The following is a 20,084-nucleotide window of genomic DNA, read 5'->3' as shown; positions in this document are numbered from 1 at the left end:
AAGATCTCAGTCACTTTTGCTTTTGTGTGGAGTGCTGAAGGAATGCTAATTAGTGTGGTGATATAAACTAGAAGGTAGAAAAGAGAGCTCAAACCAGGGAATCAGATTAAGGAGCTGACACTGAACATCTAATGTTTAAAACTACAGAAAAGTCTCAGGCAAAGCAGCACACCTGACTGCAGATATGACAAATAAACCCCATTTAACTGAAAAGTGCTAAATTTAGGATAATGAAAATTCTAAGCAGAGTTTATCAACTCACCCAAAATGTAAACTGGAGAGAAAAAGCTTTCCAGAGTTGACTCTATGTGCTTGGCAAATATGGAGTTCGAGGTAGCCTGCGCTCTAAAGCAAGGAAGTTTATATTAGCTAGAGGGGAGAAATTCCATTTTAAATACCGAAACACACTTTCCCCTGCAATATAAGAAGAACAGACATCACCTGCTCAGAAGCCGGGGCAAATGAGAGATGACTAGGCCAAGCACAGGGAACTCACAGGCCACTGACAACACTGGGTATCAATGTATTGATAGACAGATGTCCCACAACTGAAGATGGAGCCAGAGGAATGGGGATAAATAAAGGTGCTTGCCACAAAGCCTGGCGACCAGAGTTCGGTCCTCAGGGTGGGAGAGAACAGACTCCTGCAAGTTAAGTTGTCTTCTGATGCCCACACCAGTCCCATGACACTCCCACCTAAACAATAAATAAGTAATGTTAATAAAATAAAATTGAGAGCCGAGAGTGAAGCTAATGTGAACACTGGGGTGTGGTGGTCCTGCTGACGAAGGTTTGTGAGCTGAAGGACAGACTGCCTGTGGGAGACGTGACAAGAAGAGGGACCGTGCATGGGGAGGACAGGAGCGGGCAGAATAAACTCTTGCCTTTTTTTGTGAATCTAAAACTTCTCTAAAAAATAGTCTTTCAAGAAAAAAAAAATGAGTGCTCCTAATTTCCAACTATGCTCCAAATGTGATTTTTTTAAAAACAACTAGGTAAATATATCCTACTTGAAATCTGACTTGGAGCTGGTTTACGAGCTGACACTGGCTCTCGCTGAAAGTCTACAAACTGAGCACACGGAATGTGCACACACATTCACACACTAACACAGCATCACAGCTATATTCCAAGTTACAGTCCAAAATGTTCAAAATCAAAAGTTACATTCAAAATTCAGAAGGCATTTTCCCATAGAAATAACATTATGTAAACATGGTATTTTTGGTTCACAGACTAAATCACAAGAACCAATTTAACCCATAATGTAAATAAACAATGATCTAGAACGGAAGCCTCTGCACTTCCTGATAATCCCCAGAACCACAGCTGAGAGGCTGGTGTACACCGGAGGTCTAATGAGCGTGTTGACTATGGGATATTGAGTAAATTCCATGCTGATCATGGTTCTACAGATTTTATTGATCACGTTAAGCAATTTTCACAACCTTACAAGGTAGCACTTTACAGAAAAAAAATGAGGAAGATGAAACTTGAAGGGGAAAGAGCTTGCTAGACTACAAGACTAGACAGGAAAGGGAGAGAAACCTGGAGCTTGCTTTTACCTACAACCCCCCCGCCCCCCCCCCCCCACACACACTGTTAGGTCTTACGAGCCCAGCAGTCAAACCAGAAGGAGCTTATGTGACTGTATAACTCACCAGGGCAGGGTGTGTGATCAGGGCTGCACCCAAGCACATCCTAGTAATGCTTTAGTTCAGATACGAAATGTGGCCACTGCCCCACGTGACTAGGGCTTGGTCTCTAGGGTGGCACTATTGGGATGTGGAGGAACTTGTAGGAGGTGGGAAATCACTGGGGTGGGGTGTGTTCTTAAAGGAATTGTGGAATTCCAGGCCCTTCTCTTCCTCCTTCCTGCTTTCTGGACATGGTTGTAAGTGCATTTGCTCTGCAATGAGCAACGATTCCCAACAAGCAAGAAAGAGGCTACATCAGTCATGGACGAGAACCTCCACACTGAGATCAAAATGATCCTTTTCTTTGAATAGATGAGCTGTTTTAGAACTTGTGTTAGGTGACGGAAGGCAGGCTAACAAAACTAAGCACCCAAGAAATACCAGGCGATTAAAGGAAGAGCTGTCTTTCTCCTTCGCTGAGTGTTGGGCTTATTGCAGCCAAAAGTATAAATGATATAATTATGCCCTTGGTATTTTCCTAGGCTGCTTCTGTTGGGTTCCTTTCACATTTCATCTACTCCCAGGTGGTCAGCTAATATAGCATCTGCCCTGTTCCATGAATGTAACTGCACAGGTTGTTTAAAAGAATTCATTAACCCAAAATAAAATCTTAACTCCTGAGAGGTGGAACGTCCTGCCTAGGGGAAGGCAGCAATCTTATTTGAGGTCAAACATGGCTTCTTGAACTCTCAGGCATATTTTAGCACCACAAAGAATAATGCATTTTAGAGAGATTGCTTGTGAACCACAACTGATTTATAATTCTGGTGCAATTTTAGGAAACTGGAACTTTTTTAAGCAGTCTAATTATCACAGCTTCCTCTTTTCCTATACAACATTCTTGGCTTGTTGTTCTTGGACTTCATTGGTAAGGCAGAGATCTAATTCACACAGCCCTGTGGCCAGTGAAATCAATAATTAAGAAAAGCTGAAAAAAAAAAAACCCAAAAAACTAGTAAAAAACCGATGTTTAGCATGATATGAATCACTTACCACTTTCTTCATAAAAAGAACATAGTTGTGTGTTCTAACACAAAGGTATATAAATCTAAAATAACCCAGACATCTTGGAAATTCACATTGCCTAGTATGCTGTCAGTTATAAAAACAGACTTGCAAACAGCATAGCCAGGGAGGCCTTCTCTATGGAGATTGGTGGTGACAGGGTAGGAGGCAGAGGATCACACATCCATCTGCTTCAGCAGGAGATTAGATAGATTAAATGCTTCTGAGTTACAATTCATACTGCTTACCATTCATACAGTGTGTGTGTGTGTGTGTGTGTGTGTGTGTGTGTGTGTGTGTGTGTGTGTACCTATGCAGGTACACTCACGTGTGTGAATACGGACATGCATGTGTGGTATGCATATGAAGGTCAGAGGACAACCCTGAGTGTCAGATCTCACCTTTCACCTTGCTTGAGGCAGGCTCTCTTGTGTTTGGCACTGCTCTACATTAGCCAGCCATGAGCATCCATCCAGTCTTTTGTCTCTGCCACATCTCCCCATGGCAGGACTCCCAGGATGCTCACACTGTCTGGCTTTTACATGGGTTCGAAGGTTCAAATTCGGGCTCTCACTCCTGAGTTGCATGTGCTTTCTGCCCAGTGTGGCCATCTCCTCAGCACTGAAACGTAGTCACTGAGAGGCCAAGTGTACATTGCTGTACTGCAGTGGCTTAATAAAGCAACCCAAAGCAAACCGAATTATTATAATAAAGCTAAATCTTTAATTAAAAGCAAGAACAGAAACATGAGAACCAAAATGATCTCAGCACAACCTTGATAATGAGTGGTACCTAAGTGTCCTTCCCAAGGATGACAGCAGGTCAAATGATCAGAGCGTGTGCTGTAACGCAGGAGGTCTGTGGGCCAGGGCATCACCAGTAGAATATCAAAGCAGCATTCTCAGCAAGTTGTTCTGGCTTACAAACACTGAATTTCGGACTCTCTAAGACATTGACTTGAAAGTCTTTTAGAGTGTGTAATAACTGATGAGAAACACCTAGAGTTTGGATCTGTCGTCTGCTCATCACCACCCAGTGAGGGGCACTTGTGATGACTCCTCTAAATTAGAATGCCTAACTCAAGAAAGGATCGTAGGGATAGGGACATATTTTGAACCTTGTGCCCCAAACTTAACATTAAGATTTTTGGTTTATATAAATCACAGACAGCAGGGTGTTCTTCCCAGGTGGCCAATGGAGGCCAGTCCCCTGGGGAACCATTTCACCTCCCCTCTATGGTTTATAGAGGCCTTGGAGCAGCCCAGAGTGACCTCATAGGAGACAGTGAGTTGTGCCATGGCTACACAGTATCGCGGATTCACAATGCTCTATTCTGTGTGGATATGTGTTCAAAATCTCAATTCCCAGATTGGCATTCCATGAGTGGAGTCTACTGGGAGGTCTTCAGGTCACAGGAGTCACGCCCATGAAGAAGACAGTGCCCCCCCCGCCCAGTCTCCCTTTCCTTCCCATCTCCATTTCTTCATTGTTATAACTTAGATCTGAAAGGTTCTCAGATCTCATGTGTTGAAGGCTTAATGACCGGTTGGTGGCACTATGGCAAGGTGACAGGGCCAGCAGAGCGCAAACCTCATCGACAGACGAGGGGGTGGGACCTCTTTATAGGGATAGGTTCCTGAAGGCTAAATTTTGCCTTAGGCTCTGGCCTTCTCTGCTTCTTGACCCTCAAGAGACAAACAGCTTTGCTCAGCCATACTCTCTCATGCTGTTTAGCTTTACCTCAAAAGCTAAGCCAAAGACAGACTGAAGCCTCCAAAACCATGATGCAAAACGAGCCTTTTCTCCTTTAAATTGTATTCTGAGAATCTTGTCACAATGATAAAAAGCTTACTGAAAAGACCCACCATGGGGTAAGCAGCTTTTCTTTGTCAAGCGCTTTCACCACGGTGGCCTCGCCACAGGCCCAAGCAACAGGATCAGCTGATTTGGGACAGAAACCTTCAACACTGTGAGCCCAAGGCATCCCATTTCTTCTATAAAGTGGTTATTTTAGGCATCTGTTAGAGTGACGGAGAGCTGATGAGCACCCCGCCCCTAGTACAGAAGACGACCTGTAAGCGCCGTAGTGAGCACAGTAGGTCCATCACTCCCGTGAATCCCTCGGTGAGCAAGGTACAGAATAGACAAGATCCTCACTAACCACACAATCAATGGATCTGGCCTCAACCCACCACAACAGTAAAGCCATCAGGCTGTTTTGCAGTTATGCAGGGTTGGGGAGGAGGCTCCCACAGACCAAGATTAATCCCTGCTTAATGCTTAGTGTTTTGACACCTGTCTGTTCTCAGAACCCTTCCAACCTTGCCTCTTCCTAACTCAGCATCCTCAGATTTCTCTAGACTCTCAAATCCTTTCCATAGAAACACAGCTTTGAGAATTCTCCTAGGGATTGCTAAAACATTCTCTTATTATGGCATGATACCACAAGCAGGGAACTTTCAAGTAAAAAAAAATTCATTTAAAATAGTCATAAATGTGAAAATTTATAATAAAATTTCCTATTTCATAAATAATGTCACTATTTCATATATATTGCTTAATGGATTAATTATATAAGAAAAGGACATGTTTTGCCAATAACATAAAATACATTTTAGCACCAAAATATACCCTAAAATGTCAAAATTGAAATTAAATTCATATTATAGAATCAAACAAATTAAAATAGCTGCATTTTTTGGAATTCTTGTTTTCTGAATATATAATCTGATACTTTTATAGAAGTCCTCTTTTGTCTGAAAATGAGGGAGTACAGATTATAATTTCAGGTTTAGATTCTAAGTACTTCTTGGAAAATTGTGAATAGTCTTAATTCCACAAAATCAAACGCTGCATTATATAAAATCCAATATTGTATTTTCTATTTTTAACAGTGGCTTTTAAATGAAGTTTCCATTAGCATAGCATAATGTGGGGGTTTCATACAGATGATGCCCTCAGTTACAGAATTACCAAGTTTAACCTCATTATTAGCTTGCAGAATCGGAAGCTTCTGAGGCTTTACGCACACACTTAAACAAACTGCTCACTTATCCAGAAAGAAATCGGCTCAGGATGGCCTCACAGCACAGTCAGGTCTGCTGGGGCTGGAGACAGTGTGTGGCCAGATGGGAGAGCACAGCCTTCTATAGCGCTCTACCGACGGCCTGGATCCTCCACATACCGAGGGGCTTGCATCCTGCTTATTGTCCAGGAGAAACACGTGACTAGGTACTCATTTTAAAACAGAAGAAAACAGCCATTGTTTTAACATGAAGTTTCAAGACTATGTTCACTCCAGAGGAAAAATCTAATTTTCTTTCTTGTACACTGAAACTTTGTTGAGCTTTACAATAATAATATTCAATGCATTTACATCTACTCCAACTTAAGACAAAAGCCTCTTTGCTCTAAAATGTGTATGCTCCACTATGAGCTGGCTGGTCTGGCTTTCTGTATTTCCTTGCATCTCATTTCATGAAAAAGTGATAAATGGCTATTTCAGATTCTCAAACCACTCTAACTTTCAACTCACTTTAATCTCCCATCTGCACCTATTCTCCACCAACAACTGCTCTTGCAGACTTAACTGGGGATGTGCATGGTACCAAGGCTAACACGTTTTCTGGCTTACTGTGTGGCTAGCATTGGCTTGAATGCTTCCTCTACCCAAGGCAGCTTGATCAGCAGAATGAGTAGCAGTCCTTTCCATGCATTGCTCAGGTTGCTTTGTGGCAACCTCTTTTGTTGGGTTTTAACCTTATTTTTGAAAGTATGGCTGCTCTTGAGGGTCAGTGACCCTTCCCTCCTTCTTACTACTTCATCCTAATGATACATTTATCCCTAAAGGTTTCAAATATTCTCCACAAACCAAGGGACAGTTCTTCCTCCAGCCTAGACCTAACTCCCAAGTTCAGCTTCCCTAAAAACATGCAAGCTCCACCAGAGGGAGCGAGCGCCATGTCTGCTTTGCTGTTTTGTTCTCAGCACGCGATGGATACCTCATAGCACATGACATGTAGTGGTAATCAATAAGTATTTGTTGAAGAGACCAATCATTCATTTGCTCTCTGACCTCCAGTTGGCACATTTCCCTCTCCAGGCCTTAGTTTCCATCTGGAAATAAAGATGACAATAGCAGCTCCTTTCCAGGTTTGCCTCAAGGCACATCGTAGTGAACATGAGTGCAGTTTATGAATTAAAAAGCAATATGCCAGTGTAAAAGACGCACATGCGCACACACACGTAGCTTGTAAAGGCTAAAATATTTACTTCTTGGACCCTTATGAAAAAACCAAGTTTGTTGACCTCTAACATAGAAGAGTATCTGGGTTTAAGTAAATATCACGAGTTAACGAAAGAATGGCTAATTCCTTGCAGGTCTATGTGTACTGTAACATGCTGTTAGGGGAAGGCAATCCTCCTTCGGGCTGGTTCCCCCTCTACTTAAAGCAAGTTGTCAAGGTATCAACACATAGCATCACCGTCTCCCCCAATGCTGTTTGCCTTAAGTTTAAGAAAGTGCAATTGATACACATTTCCACTTTCCCCTAATTATATCACAGGACTCTGGAGGATGGAGTAGAGATGGAAGTTTGGAAGGCATGAAGCCATCTCCACAAGAAAGCTGGTAGCTGTTCAGTACCCAAGTCCAAGTCTACAGAAATCTACTTACTGTTGCTACAAAATACACAGATTTTATTCTTGGGGGAACCCTATGACCAGAGTTTAGAAATGGGATATCCATAGAAGGGGTCTATATTTATTACAACAAAATAAAACACCAACCCAATACTACACAAAAGGGAAAAGGAATTTGGAATCCGTCACTCAAGACTTAAGTTTGAACCCTACCATGTGTTCCGCATGTGACTTTGGGCAAACCCGTTACTCCTTGTGAACTGAGTTTCCGTCTCCAGAAAAGAGAGTGGCACCACGGGTGGTCCCAAGGAGGTGGCTAACATGAGCCAGTGATTCACTCCATCTTGTGATAAAAGCATCATCAGCAACAGCGTGTGGGTAAAGACACGGAAGCTCAGATGTGCTGACCGACTTGCTTAGAGAAGCATTACTTAAAAGGCCCTGTCTGCATAGTGCAGCCTCAATGAAGGCTCTACGTCAGCTCTGCATGCTTTATCTTACATATATTAGAGCCTACTAGCTAGGAGGAAAGGTCAGAATCTCGTTATGCTATGATACTGTCAGTGTATACTCAAAAGGGGGGTGGTTCCTCCAATGTTCTATAGTAATTCCAGGCTACTATCTTTAGAAAATAGTGGAAGAGAATGTGTGCCTTTCTCTGCATGTAATGAGAACACTCCAAGTATGAAAGGCAAAACTATAGGAAAGTATTATGTGCTGAGCATACAGCCGGTTAGTTTAACAATCCTAATGTCCACTTATTGGACAGGAACTCTGTCTGTGACGCTGCCACACTCAGTATGCAACTGAAGACGCACATTACCTTTCCTGCATCGTCTCATGAACCCTCCCGTGTTGGATGCACTGTTCCTCCAGTTCATCATTTCTCTTCTGTAACTTCTCCAACTTGTCACACACATATCTTTTCTCTTGACTGAGGCGAACTATTTCCGATCTAGAAGGGGTAGAGAAACAGAAATAGTAGAAATAGTAGATGGTAAAGAGTCACCTTACTAGATTGTATTTTTATTGTACAAACCTTTGCACTCTCTTAAGCTCTATATACAAGGAATAATAATGAAGGAAAAATATTTTATATATCAAAGAAAATATTTCAGCAAATTCAAAATGCTGTGTAGAAGAGTATGTACATCAAAGGGACTGTCGTTACAGCACTGTAGAGATCCAAGCGAGCTCTAGTTACAATGGGGACTGACCTACCACAGAAGTCTATATTCTGAAAAGCACTGTCTTCCCTCCTTTCCCACCCTGCTCCTAGACCGCACACAGTTCTCAGGGCAGTAACGGAGTGGAGGATGACCTGCACTCAGATCCAAATCCCCAGGTGTCTCCATGGTGACAGCTGATGTCTTTCAGGACACAAACTACATCTTCAGTGTCTTAGATGACAATCCCAACTCTTAAACATTTGCAGATCAGGAAGATATCCAAGGAAAGTTGTGTCCTTTTTAAAAACCAAGTCGTCAGCATTGACACCATTTCCTCATGTCTACTGTCTCATCAGGTCAAAGCCACAGTTAAATTTCTCTACATTGAAAGTCATTTTTAAGGTAATCAAAAAATACTTTTGACATGAAATTAGATCCTCCCCAGAAAGGACTGCTTTATGATGCAAGAGTGACTTTTGCTCTAGTCAGGAAGACTTTGGATTCGCTAGGGGAAATCTTACCCCACGAACTGTTCATCCCAAAGTCCATGATGCTGGCAGGGGAGGAGAAATGTCAGTTCAGCCCACCCTCCCTTTGTTATTATCTTTGCTGCACACTGCAGGGAGCTTGCTCAGACCAGCACCTTCACCTTATGGCTGTGAAACCACCTCTGTTCACCCAGACATTTCCTCAGAGTTCCCTTTCTCAACTGTGCTCTATGCCTCACCGTTCTCACCGGTTTCCAGATAAGACAGAATACAGCTCAGCTCCCTTTTACGCTCAGCTCAGGTGCTCTCTCTGCATTTGTCTCTCCTGCTATACTCATTGACTGAACTAGTCCACATCCCCGAATAAACGACTCATGTCTATCCATTCAAAATCACACACAATACAAAAAGTAATCTAGAAGCTATAATAATATTTGAATTTAGTATTTCCCAAACTAGCATCTCCTGTCATATACTGAAATAAATTCCAAAAGGAAAAAAGTCCTTAAACCAGATTAGGAAAATAATAAAATCCATGGTCCGGTGGTGGTGGTGGTGGTGGCGGCGGCGGCGGCGGCGGCGGCGGTGGCGGCGGCGGCAGTGGCGCACGCCTTTAATCCCAGCACTCTGGGAGGCAGAGCCAGGCAGATCTCTGTGAGTTTGAGGCCAGCCTGGTCTACAAAGCGAGTTCCAGGACAGGCACCAAAACTACACAGAGAAACCCTGTCTTAAAAACCAACCAACCAAAAATAAATAAATAAATAAAATTAAAAAAATAAAATCCATGGAAAGGAACCCGCACTTAGCCTCAGGCTGCTTCCAAGAAAAGAGGTGCCATTTTCAAAGAAAAGCACAAAGAAAAATAGACAATATCAAAATATAAAATGTTCACATATAAAAAATCATATATTTGAAAAGCCATATGTTTATGTTTATAATCATTGTAGTACTCCTTATAGAGAGAATCTTTGTCTAAACAGAATACATGGAAATTTGATCAAGAATTCTACCAACAGGGCATTGGCTATCTTGCTCATATGATAGAAGTTATTAATTGACCTAAAATGTAATATTTTGATAAGAAAGGGGAAACATTAAAATCAGCATGCATAATGCAATTCTACTTTACAACTAAGTTATTTGGGCATGCACCAAATATTAATACTGATAATTTCTGGATGGCAGAATGTTTTCCCTTTTGTTTGTCTATATTTTTCTTATTTTATCAAGTTTTACAATGGACTTGTATTTTAAAGGTTATTTTGAAAGCAATTTTTAACGGCAAAATGAAAGGTGAACGGGAACAAGGGGGACGTTTTGAGAAGGTCAGGGCTGTTGGTGAAGTCGGGACTGTTGGGGTGGGGCGGGCAGGGAAGGCTCCTGGTGAGGATCTGCACACTCAGGACTGTGTACCTACTGCTTGATTTTACTATGAGCCTAAACTGCCCTTAAAAAGTTTATTAATTAAAAATAAAACATTACAAAAATATTCATGAAAATCAGACAGATGACACCATTAAAGTGCTGTAACCAACAAATTTTCTGTTCTGAAAAACAGACAAAATATGCAAAATTTCCCTAGAAGGCAGAACATGAAATGATATTTATAAAATCATCAATTTTATTACCATTTGAAGAAATGCATAATAAGATTTGATATTACTGTCAAATATTTATTTCATCCCTACTCTGTACCAAATCCATCTTTTGATGATCTCAAATACCCTAGGAAGTAGTTGTGAATTTCCTTTCTCTGTGAGGGAAATGCAGTTGAATGAGTTGTCTAAGGCTAGCAATGGCCAGTCCTGTGTGTGGGTCTCTTATCCTATGTGTCCAGCTCTGAAGGGACAGTTCTACCCACAGTGCAATGCTCATGGTCATCCTTTTTTCTTTGAACCTTTTACTTCTTGCTGTGACATATTTATATAGGGACATATGTACTGAGAAGAATTTAATTCAACACCTAAGCAAAATAATACACATTAGCAGCCTTGAAGAGTGTGTCTGGCTTTTGAAGTAGCAATTCCCTTTTAAAAGAATCATCAAAATTTGTGTACAAAGTTATAGTTCTATTATTACTACAGTAGTTGAAAGTTGGAAATGTCATAAACATCGAATGAACACGAACAAGTGATTGATTACAGTCTTGTTTCTGGGGTATTCACTGACAGAGAAACATGTTCATTAAGGAGACAGGTAGAAAGCAGGTGTAAAACTGCATAGACTGCATGAACCTATCATGATAGAAGCTGTTGTAGAGGACACATTTACATACACATGACAAGAAGCATATAAAAAATAGCAGTGATTTTCTTGAGATAGCAATGTCACAGGAAAATGTTTCCTTAATTTTTCTTTATGATTCCCTACAGTGAGATGTCTTCAGTAAGCACAGGAACATAAATGTTATTTTTAAAGTATAGATTACTGTAATATGTGCTATTGTAACTGTCTTCCCTGCCTTGTATACTTTGGGATTTCCCCCCTTTATTTATAATGGCAACTTGCCTACCAGCTTCTGTCACACAATACAGCTTCGCTCTGTGTGTACATACAACATTCTTTATTTGGGTAGTGCTGACGATATAGTAATACAACCAGTGGTCTGCAAAGTGACAAGAGAAAACAGAAAACTAGATCTGCCCTATTCCCATATAAAAGGAGAAACGACTCTAATTCATTTTCATAGAAACGTAGGTACTTCCTGGTTTTTTAGAAGCATGAACTTGCCCTGCATTTTATGTAGCAGCTACAGCGTGTAATTGCATTTGCATGAATGGAAGACATTTTACTACTATAATTCAGATTAGAATGATAATTGCTTTTAAAGGAAAAATATGACACCTTAATTTTTTTATTCTTTTGGATTCTGGTTTGACTTTTGGTAACAATTAACAAAAAGAAGGTCAATGCCAGTCTCCTTTTGTAGAATATAATTTTTGTAGCAGCCCAACCTCACATCATCTAAACATGCAAAGAGAAAAAATAGTTCAACCGGGTGTGTGTTCTTTTACTTCAATTAAGCTCACACAGTTGGATACCTACTGCTGCCAAAACAGTAATATAATTTATACATTATAGTCCACATAGTAAAACTACACTAAAAGTCATTTAACAATATTTATAACACCATAAAATACAGTGTTAAAATATATGAACTGCAATATGTACCAAAATTATAAAATTTGTTTCTCATCATCAGTGATTAAAGCCAGGATCATTACTCTAGCCTCAATACTCACAACCCTGGTGACAGATTAGAATTCAAATCTTAATGATCAATTTACAATTAACAAGATAGAAGTGAAACAAATTAAACCAACCATTATATATAACGAGACCCCATGGACTCCCATTGTTCCTCTTAATTACAAAACGCAAATCACAAATACACAATGGGCAGTGCGAGACATCAATCCCCGGCCTAGCAACCCAGCAAGTGACAGCGACAGGCAAAACCACAGACCCAGCTCTGTGCTCATTCCCATCCTCCCAGCGTGCAAGGAGAGAGGGACCGAGACCGGGACAAAGTGTGCTTCATGCCCACCATGTAAGGGCTCCGTCAGCCTGGCCACAGGCTCATCTGCAGCCAGTGCCCAGCATTTCCTAGGGCTTCCCAGACCAGGTTTTCAACCAAATGCAAACCGTGCATTTTAATGTGGATTTTTCCAAATGTCTAGGGAGAGAGAATACTTGCTTCACTTTGATAAAAAAAAAAAAATTGCATGAAAGATATTTAAGTCTATCTATTTACCTGCCTCAACAACCTCATAATTATGTAAGTTATCAATGTACTAGAGGATACAGAGGGAAAGGGGTAAAGTTTACACTTCAACTAAAACCAGCCAGAATGTCTGCCTAGTGTCAATTAAAAACAAAAGGGAAATCAATTCTCTTGCTTGTGATCAAAAACAAGCTATGAAAGATGTAAAGTATGAACCAGGATTTCAGTCTTCATTTTAAATGGGGCATGCCATTCACAACGCTTGCGGTTTCAGGCACCACTATATGCACAGTGTGGAGTATCACACCGCTAAGTGTCACACCGCTATGGCTTCCGAGGCTTCCGAGACAGACGCAGTGTCATTGTCATAATGCGATGTACAGTTTACTCTGGGACAAAATGCATCACAACACACACACACTCACACACACAGACACAGACACAGACACACTAACAGACACACACACACACACACACACACAGACACACTAACAGCAGACACACACACTCACTCACACACACACACACACAGACACACACATCGAATTTCAGTACATTTTCCGAAATCAGCCTTGCAGGAGACTGGGCAGAGAAGCAGGATGTGTGGGCATGGAGAGCCCAGACTGTCAGCTTCTCTAGTGATGAGCTCTAGTCAAATGCCTAGATCTATAAGTGAGAAAGCATATTTTCAATGCTGAGACCATTTGTTTAGAGTGGCATTCTGAATAACACAAAATGCTTACAGAAATTTTAGCAAGAAAAGGGGGAAATATTTTTTATTTATAATAAAAAATCATGTTTTATTTTCATTAAAATTTTTCCTATAGTACTTTGAGAAAAAACGGAACTGAAATGACTACATGGATTAAACAATTATTCTGGAGACTGAGTTTCTATAGTGAGAGAACTTTACAAGCTAAGAAGCCCTCACTTCAGAGGCCAGCAGAAGTTCTTTATCCAAAAGTTTGGCACAGAGCGCATAGATGCATGCCCCGAAGTGATGTCTTATTACATTATTATTCTTATTTCAAAAGAAACATTCTGAGTTTTTTGGGCTTTATAGATGGTTTCTCAGCAGAAGGTAACATCAAAATGGAAGGTCAAATCGGGCATAAAAGAAAGGGTGAAAATGTCTTAATTCCTTGGAAATCGGGGGAGAAACCAGGTGGGGCTGACAAGAAAACACACACAACCTTAAAAACACAACTTATTTCAAATACTGTTTTGTGAAACACATAAAAAGTATCAAAATAGAACAATTTATTGATGTTCACCACTTGTAAGGCCTTGGCTTTGAATGAATTCATGGGTTAAGACGCAGAACCTGGTGTCAGCGCCTGCCCCACAAAGTCAAACCTGTGTTTCCGGTTTGGTTCTGTTTGGCCTACAGATATTTTCATTGCAAAACAGACTTTGGCCATTAGAAAATCTTGCTCAGATCTTGCCAAGTTATGAAGCATGTGCTTCGAGAGCAGCCCCTGTCCCTTACGACGGGGTGGTCAAGCACTGTGCTGGGTCTTCCAGCTGCCTTCTCCAGCTGTGGGTTCTTGGGCAGCTCGGCCGACCACAGATGGAGATTTTGGATCCACACTGGGCCGGCACACAGTCCTGTGGTTATTTTGTGCCCAGTACAGTTTAACAACTAGTCACATGGTGTCTGCACTGTATTGGGCACTACAGGTAATGTAGAGGTAATTTCAAATATATGGGAGGCGGCTTAAAGCGTTGTTCTGTGCTGGACTACCGGCCTAGCATGTGTTAGGCCCTGGGTTCCATTTCTAACACCACAAAAATAGGAAATAACATAAAAAATAAAATATGTGGGAGAACATGGGCAGGTTCCGTGTACCTACCACATCGTTTTATGTTAAGAACATGAGCATCTGTCATCTGTGGATTTTGGTATGGTGTCAGTCCGGCAACCAACACCCTGTTTGTCGAGGGGTGACAGTACACAGTATGGGTGCTTGTCATCCTGTCATTAAACGTCCTTTTCACTCCCACAGCCCCCCTGTGCCGTGGCTGGAGAAGTACTTTCACAGCTGACAGAGCTGAGGTGCAGGGAGACGGGCTCCACCGTCAAGATCACAGACAGACACAGCAGAGTGAGCGACAAGCAGGATTCAAGTCCAGTTCCTCCTGAATCGAAAGAGCTCCTTCCTGCGCCTGCCTGTCACCCACAAAGGAACAGGCTGGCACCAGAATCAGACCAGCATGTGGAGGGGAGCAGCACACCTGTTCTTTCTATTCATTTATCATTCATTCAATAAATATGCATTGGGTGCCACCTATGTGTCGGATATGAAGGAGCATGATCAGTGCACAAAGCCGCGGTCGGTCGGGTGAGGGGTGCTGAGGCTCAGGCTCACTAGGCTTGTCCCGGGTTTGACTGACTAATTTAAAGTAGGAAAGTCAGAGCCCAGGGCCTAGTCCGGTGAGCCCTGGCTCTCAGTTTAACTATTACATCCCAAGAATGTCGACTTGCCTCAGGGATTGAAAGGTTAATTTTTTCCTTCTTAGCCTCTCCAACAAGTAATACTGTCACTGAGCAATCCTCTCATCTCCTTTCTTCTCTTTTAAGAGGCAGACTCTTGCTATGATGCCTAGGCTGGCCTAGAACTCCTGGGCTCAAGAAATCCCCCTGCCTTAGCCTGCTGAGTTGAGACTGCAAGTCAAGTCACTATATCCAGCAAGTCTAAACTTTCTTTAATGGTATGTATAAGTATCATCACAGACTTAAGACTCTAGACATTGGTAACAGGAATACCTGGGCAAAAAACTCCCACCCAAAAGCTATTCCAACAATTATGGTTTTTTTTCAATCTGTAAAAGAAGCAAATTACTGTCATATGCTGTGGTGAGAGTTAAGTATGTATTATTACAAGCACCTTTGCCTCCTCAATGTCTGGAATGATTAGCATTAAAGACAGCTTCTGTGTGTTCCCAAAGAACTGTGGAAATAGATTAAAATGCATTACCAATATCGACATAAGATTGTAAAACTGCTTGACCTATTTGTATTCTTTATTACGGCAATGGTTATTTTGGCCTTTGTTCCTGAACTTTCATGGTTTTAAAGTCGAAACATTATAAAAGCCATGTAAGTAAGTACACATAACCATGAAAAAAATCGAAGTTGGGAAGCGGGTAGAGCTAGGTGAAGAGCGCTTCGTTACTGTGCACAAGGCCCTGGAGTCCATCCTTGGGACTCAAAGGTTGTCTACATGGACAATCACAAAAATATCATATAGGAACCTGTTTTCACAGAAACTTACATAAACAGAGGACTAATTTTAAGGTTAGATTACAGTGTATAAAATGCAATTTTAAGGCTAAATTTTAGCTATCAAATAAACAGTCTTCTGAGAATATTCTATAATATTGCCCAGTCACCTACCTGCTTTTTTGTGAGATTTTCTCCAGCTTCTTGGCTAATGTGCAGCATTCTTCCTTTAACTTTGTCAGAAATGTATTCTGGGAGGTCAGCAACGAATACTGTTCATTTTCTAGAAATAACAATAACCCCACCAATATAAGATGTTTGTGGCTTTGCTCTGTAGGCTTCCAATGCACAGTGAGTGCTAAGTGCTTCAGAACACTGCGTCCTGCCTAGAGCCACCAGACCACTGCCGGGGTCCTGAGTGCAAGGACTTATCATCTGGGGGGACACTGACTCTTGTGAGGCGTTTATTTTCATAATATATTTGTATACCCGGAATAATTTTGATCATATCAGCTTGTGTAACATTTTAGCATGCTCATAAACTGTCAAATATCTCAAATGAAGTCATAAATGCTTATATCTTTGAAGTATGCAAGATATTATATTTTTATTTTGACAATTTTACTATAAACAGTGTCAAAAATTCTCACAACCAGATAATTCGAAACTAAAACCGAGGAATTCTCTGTTACACTGTAGTTGATGCTCGACAGTTCTTATCTCATATTTTACCCCTTGGAGCCTGCATATTCTCCAGTTATGAGGTGAAATTACACCACTGCCCTAAAAACTGGATCATACTTTAATAGTATGTGTTTCATTAAAGCTCTGGCTAGGGACTCAAGAGAATGTGGCTTGTATTTATTTGCAAAATAAAAGATTTTAAAGACGATTTTAACCGTTAAAAACCTTACCCAACCCTCAGATTCTGCCCAAGACTCTTGGACCAGGACGGTTCTGCTAGCAGCAGCCAAACGACAATTTCTCCTATGAATTCCTCTTTGTGTTTTAGTAAAAAAAATCTACAAAATCTTGAGGGCTTTCCTTTCTTCTGGTTAATTGCTGAGAAGAAACTATGTGAGGCAGCATGATAGCTGCCTTTATAAGTAAATAAATCATTTAATAAGTAAATAAATCATTAATGAACAGAATATCCATTTGTTACCAATAGGTGGAATCATTTTTTACCATACCATTAAATATAATATGCATTAAATCCTGTGAAATTCATCTGTAAGTAATTTTTTCCTTTTCAACTTAAGCTAATGGTCGCGAAAAAAAGCATATAGCATACAAAGCAAAATAAATCAAGGCACTAAAATTAAGCAACATTTTTTTTCTAGAAGAGACAGGATCAATTAAACTTTTGTTTTAATGGTACAATCAGCGTGGAGTATGTGGTGTGGAATTATAATGACTGACACTGTCTTGTTTTGACTAACACTGTCTGTGAACACACAACTCAAAAGCGAAAGGAACTACATAACGCTCTGACTGCACCCATCAAACTGCCTATTTTCAAAGTGCATTTTACTTTCAAATTAAAGGTAAAGAGTTACTGGCCAACTCAGTCTGCAGAACAGTGCCAATGTGATGAAAGATGGCGATTTTTAGCCAAGCTGCCAGCTGTGGTCCATGCCTTGTATTAGCGAATTTTAACAGCAGTTGTGAGAAGCTGAAGAATGCAGAGGATTAAGCATCACTCTCGACTGCATTGGGGGAGGTGGGGAAATCATACAAATGCTAAAAATGTTCGAAGCTGCAAAGATTAAATAAAGGAACATATCAATTTGGAGCCGCTGAATTACATCCAGCTGCGACAGTGAATTAAGAACCGATTAATGGCTAAAGCTTTTCTCCAGTTTGGATGCTGAGGCAAACTCATTAGGCTTTAGAGTAGCTATAATGTGTGTACTGTGGGAACTGTTCAATGCTATTCAGGAGACTCTAACTGTAAGCTCGGAGCATTTCCCGCAGAGCTTCTGATGCTATTTTCTTTATATAACATGTGTGCCTGAAAACCCAGCCAAAAACAAGCCCTTTGTTTTTCTACTTTGTTGTGGTCTCTCTCAGCTTTACGTTTCTTGAACACAGGTAAATAAACTCATAATCCAGATGGTGCAACAGATGTGAGAGCAGCACTCTGAAATCAACAGACAGTGGGCAATACTTTCCATTTTCTCTTTTAAACGCTAACTAATATGTAATTCGGAATCTCTGGTGTAGTTAGCATCTGCTCCCTTCGGCCAGCCAAAGGTTACAGGTGTTCCTGATGTCATTTCACAGTAAGGCGTGGGCCTGGCTTGTGAGCAAGTGCCCAAGCTCTAATCTCTGCCTACCACCCACCAGTTTTGTCGTGCTGGGCCTCCATTTGCTGTATCTTCTGTGTCAGCTCCTGCTCTCTCTGCTGGGCCTGAAGGGCTCGGGTCTTTGCTTCGTTGCTAAAGCTTTGCTGAATGCTATCTTTTTCCAGTCTGCAAAACAGAGAGACGGGCAGAGACGTAACCTGCAGGTGCACAGACCTCCATCGTTCCCCCACAGACCACAGACATCAGACAGGGAGGGAAGTAAAGCAGCACAGGCTGATCTCCCTGCGGTCTCTCCACTCTGCTGAAGACAGAGAATCCGAAGGACCATCCAGTGGAACCCAGGCGCCACAAGTCCAGACGGACTAAAGGGCGAAGCTTTAAAAATGAAAACAAAAATCCTAACAGCTACACACTTGTAGTTTGGAACCTGGTTGTGTGTGTGTGTGTGTGTGTGTGTGTGTGTGTGTGTGTGCGTGCGCGCGCGCAGGTGTGAAGGTCGGTGGACACCTAGTGGGAGAGGGTTTTCTGGTTTTCTCCATTAGGCATGTGGCCCTGGGTCTGGACTCGGGCCCTTAGCTTCTCCCTTACAAGCACTCTTGCCTGCTGAGCTGTCTTGCCAGCCCTGGGTTTTGCATCTTCCCAGCACACACACACTCTTCTGTTGTTGTCGTTGTTCTATTCTTTCTGTCTTGTACTGTCATTAATCTTTCATCTTCTCAACGGTCACTATTTCCTAAGATTGTGAAATTCTAGGAAGAACGTGACTTAGTTCCTAGTTTAAGCAACATTTATTTTAAAACTAAGCCTTGTGGACTACTTCTGGTTTTCTTCCAAGATGCAAGATACAGCTTCAAACACACTGGAGGAGACTGGAGAGGAGAGGCCAGCACCACATGCCTGCTTTCATTAAGTACATCAGGCTGCACTCTGCGAATGGGACAGGAAGGTGAACATGAACTACTTCCCTCATCACTCATGAGAAAACATCCTTTTGGGTCATGCTGTCAAGATCACAGGCTGAAGACAGCACCCTATCAGTGGCTCTCCTTAAAAGAGAACTTCCTTCGGTTGTTTTGTTTTGTTGAGCCTGGTCTCATGTAGGCAGGGTGGCCTCCAACTTGCTATGTAGCTGAGGAATACCGTGGATTGATGATCTCCTGCTTCTCCCCCCTGAGTGCTGGATCATACACATGCACCATCGTTCCCGGCTTTGGGAGGTCTGGGCACTGACCCCAGGATTTGGTGCATGTCGGGCACTCTACCTCCTCAGCTGCATCCCCATCCAGAGAGGAACTTTCTAAAGTCGAGCCTGAGCAAGGGCAAGACCCTTGTCGCACCAACACTGTACGTATGTTGCAAATAACATTTGAAACCCTTGCTGGGTGGGTTCTTCAAGCTCCATGAGAACCAACACAAGGGTTTCCTTCAATTAAGTGACTCAGTTATTTCAAACTCCTGATCTCCTTGTGGGCATTTCTCATCCATGCTGCTTTAGTTTACTAATTGAGATATTTACTGCCTAGCCTTTGCCAAACTAAAAATAAACAATTCCATAAAGCTATCACTACCAGTCTATGTACCGCTGTGGAACTTCAGTTCACTGGCTTCTAATTATACGGCAACATAAGGAAAGCCTGTACTGAGATTGGTCAATGCATGTGGTAATGTTGTAGTGTAAAGCCCCAGAATGAAAATACACCCACACCTCACTCAAATGGAATCATCAGGGGTCCATGCTAAATGTGAAATAAGGTCCCTTCTGGTACTTCTAACAACAACACCCCCCTGGATGTGGTCCAAGGTCTTGTCTCACACTCAGTTCCAAACT

At 41.6% G+C, this 20,084-nt stretch overlaps 1 protein-coding gene across 13 annotated transcripts in view; it reads right to left on the bottom strand.

Moving 5' to 3' along the window:
• The window catches only part of Sdccag8 (SHH signaling and ciliogenesis regulator SDCCAG8), a 206,096-nt gene that overhangs the window by 63,654 nt on the left and 122,358 nt on the right, over nucleotides 1–20,084 (bottom strand). For 8 of the 13 annotated variants that reach the window (XR_013043544.1, XR_006062124.2, XR_006062125.2 and 5 more), the window contains 3 exons: nucleotides 18,294–18,421; nucleotides 16,122–16,230; nucleotides 8,167–8,298 (listed from right to left, as the gene is read on the bottom strand). Coding sequence is in view for 6 of the 13 variants with exons in the window: in XM_076548294.1 (XP_076404409.1) it covers nucleotides 8,167–8,298; nucleotides 16,122–16,230; nucleotides 18,294–18,421 (369 nt within the window). In the remaining 7 variants the exon portion in view is untranslated. The remainder of the gene's footprint in view (nucleotides 1–8,166; nucleotides 8,299–16,121; nucleotides 16,231–18,293; nucleotides 18,422–20,084) is intronic. The other 5 variants (XR_006062126.2, XM_076548292.1, XM_076548295.1 and 2 more) reach the window with 2 other exon arrangements.

Source organism: Peromyscus maniculatus, chromosome 11 (assembly GCF_049852395.1).
Source record: "Peromyscus maniculatus bairdii isolate BWxNUB_F1_BW_parent chromosome 11, HU_Pman_BW_mat_3.1, whole genome shotgun sequence".
NCBI classification, from domain to species: Eukaryota; Metazoa; Chordata; class Mammalia; order Rodentia; family Cricetidae; genus Peromyscus; species Peromyscus maniculatus.
This window is presented reverse-complemented; position numbering and strand designations above follow the sequence as displayed.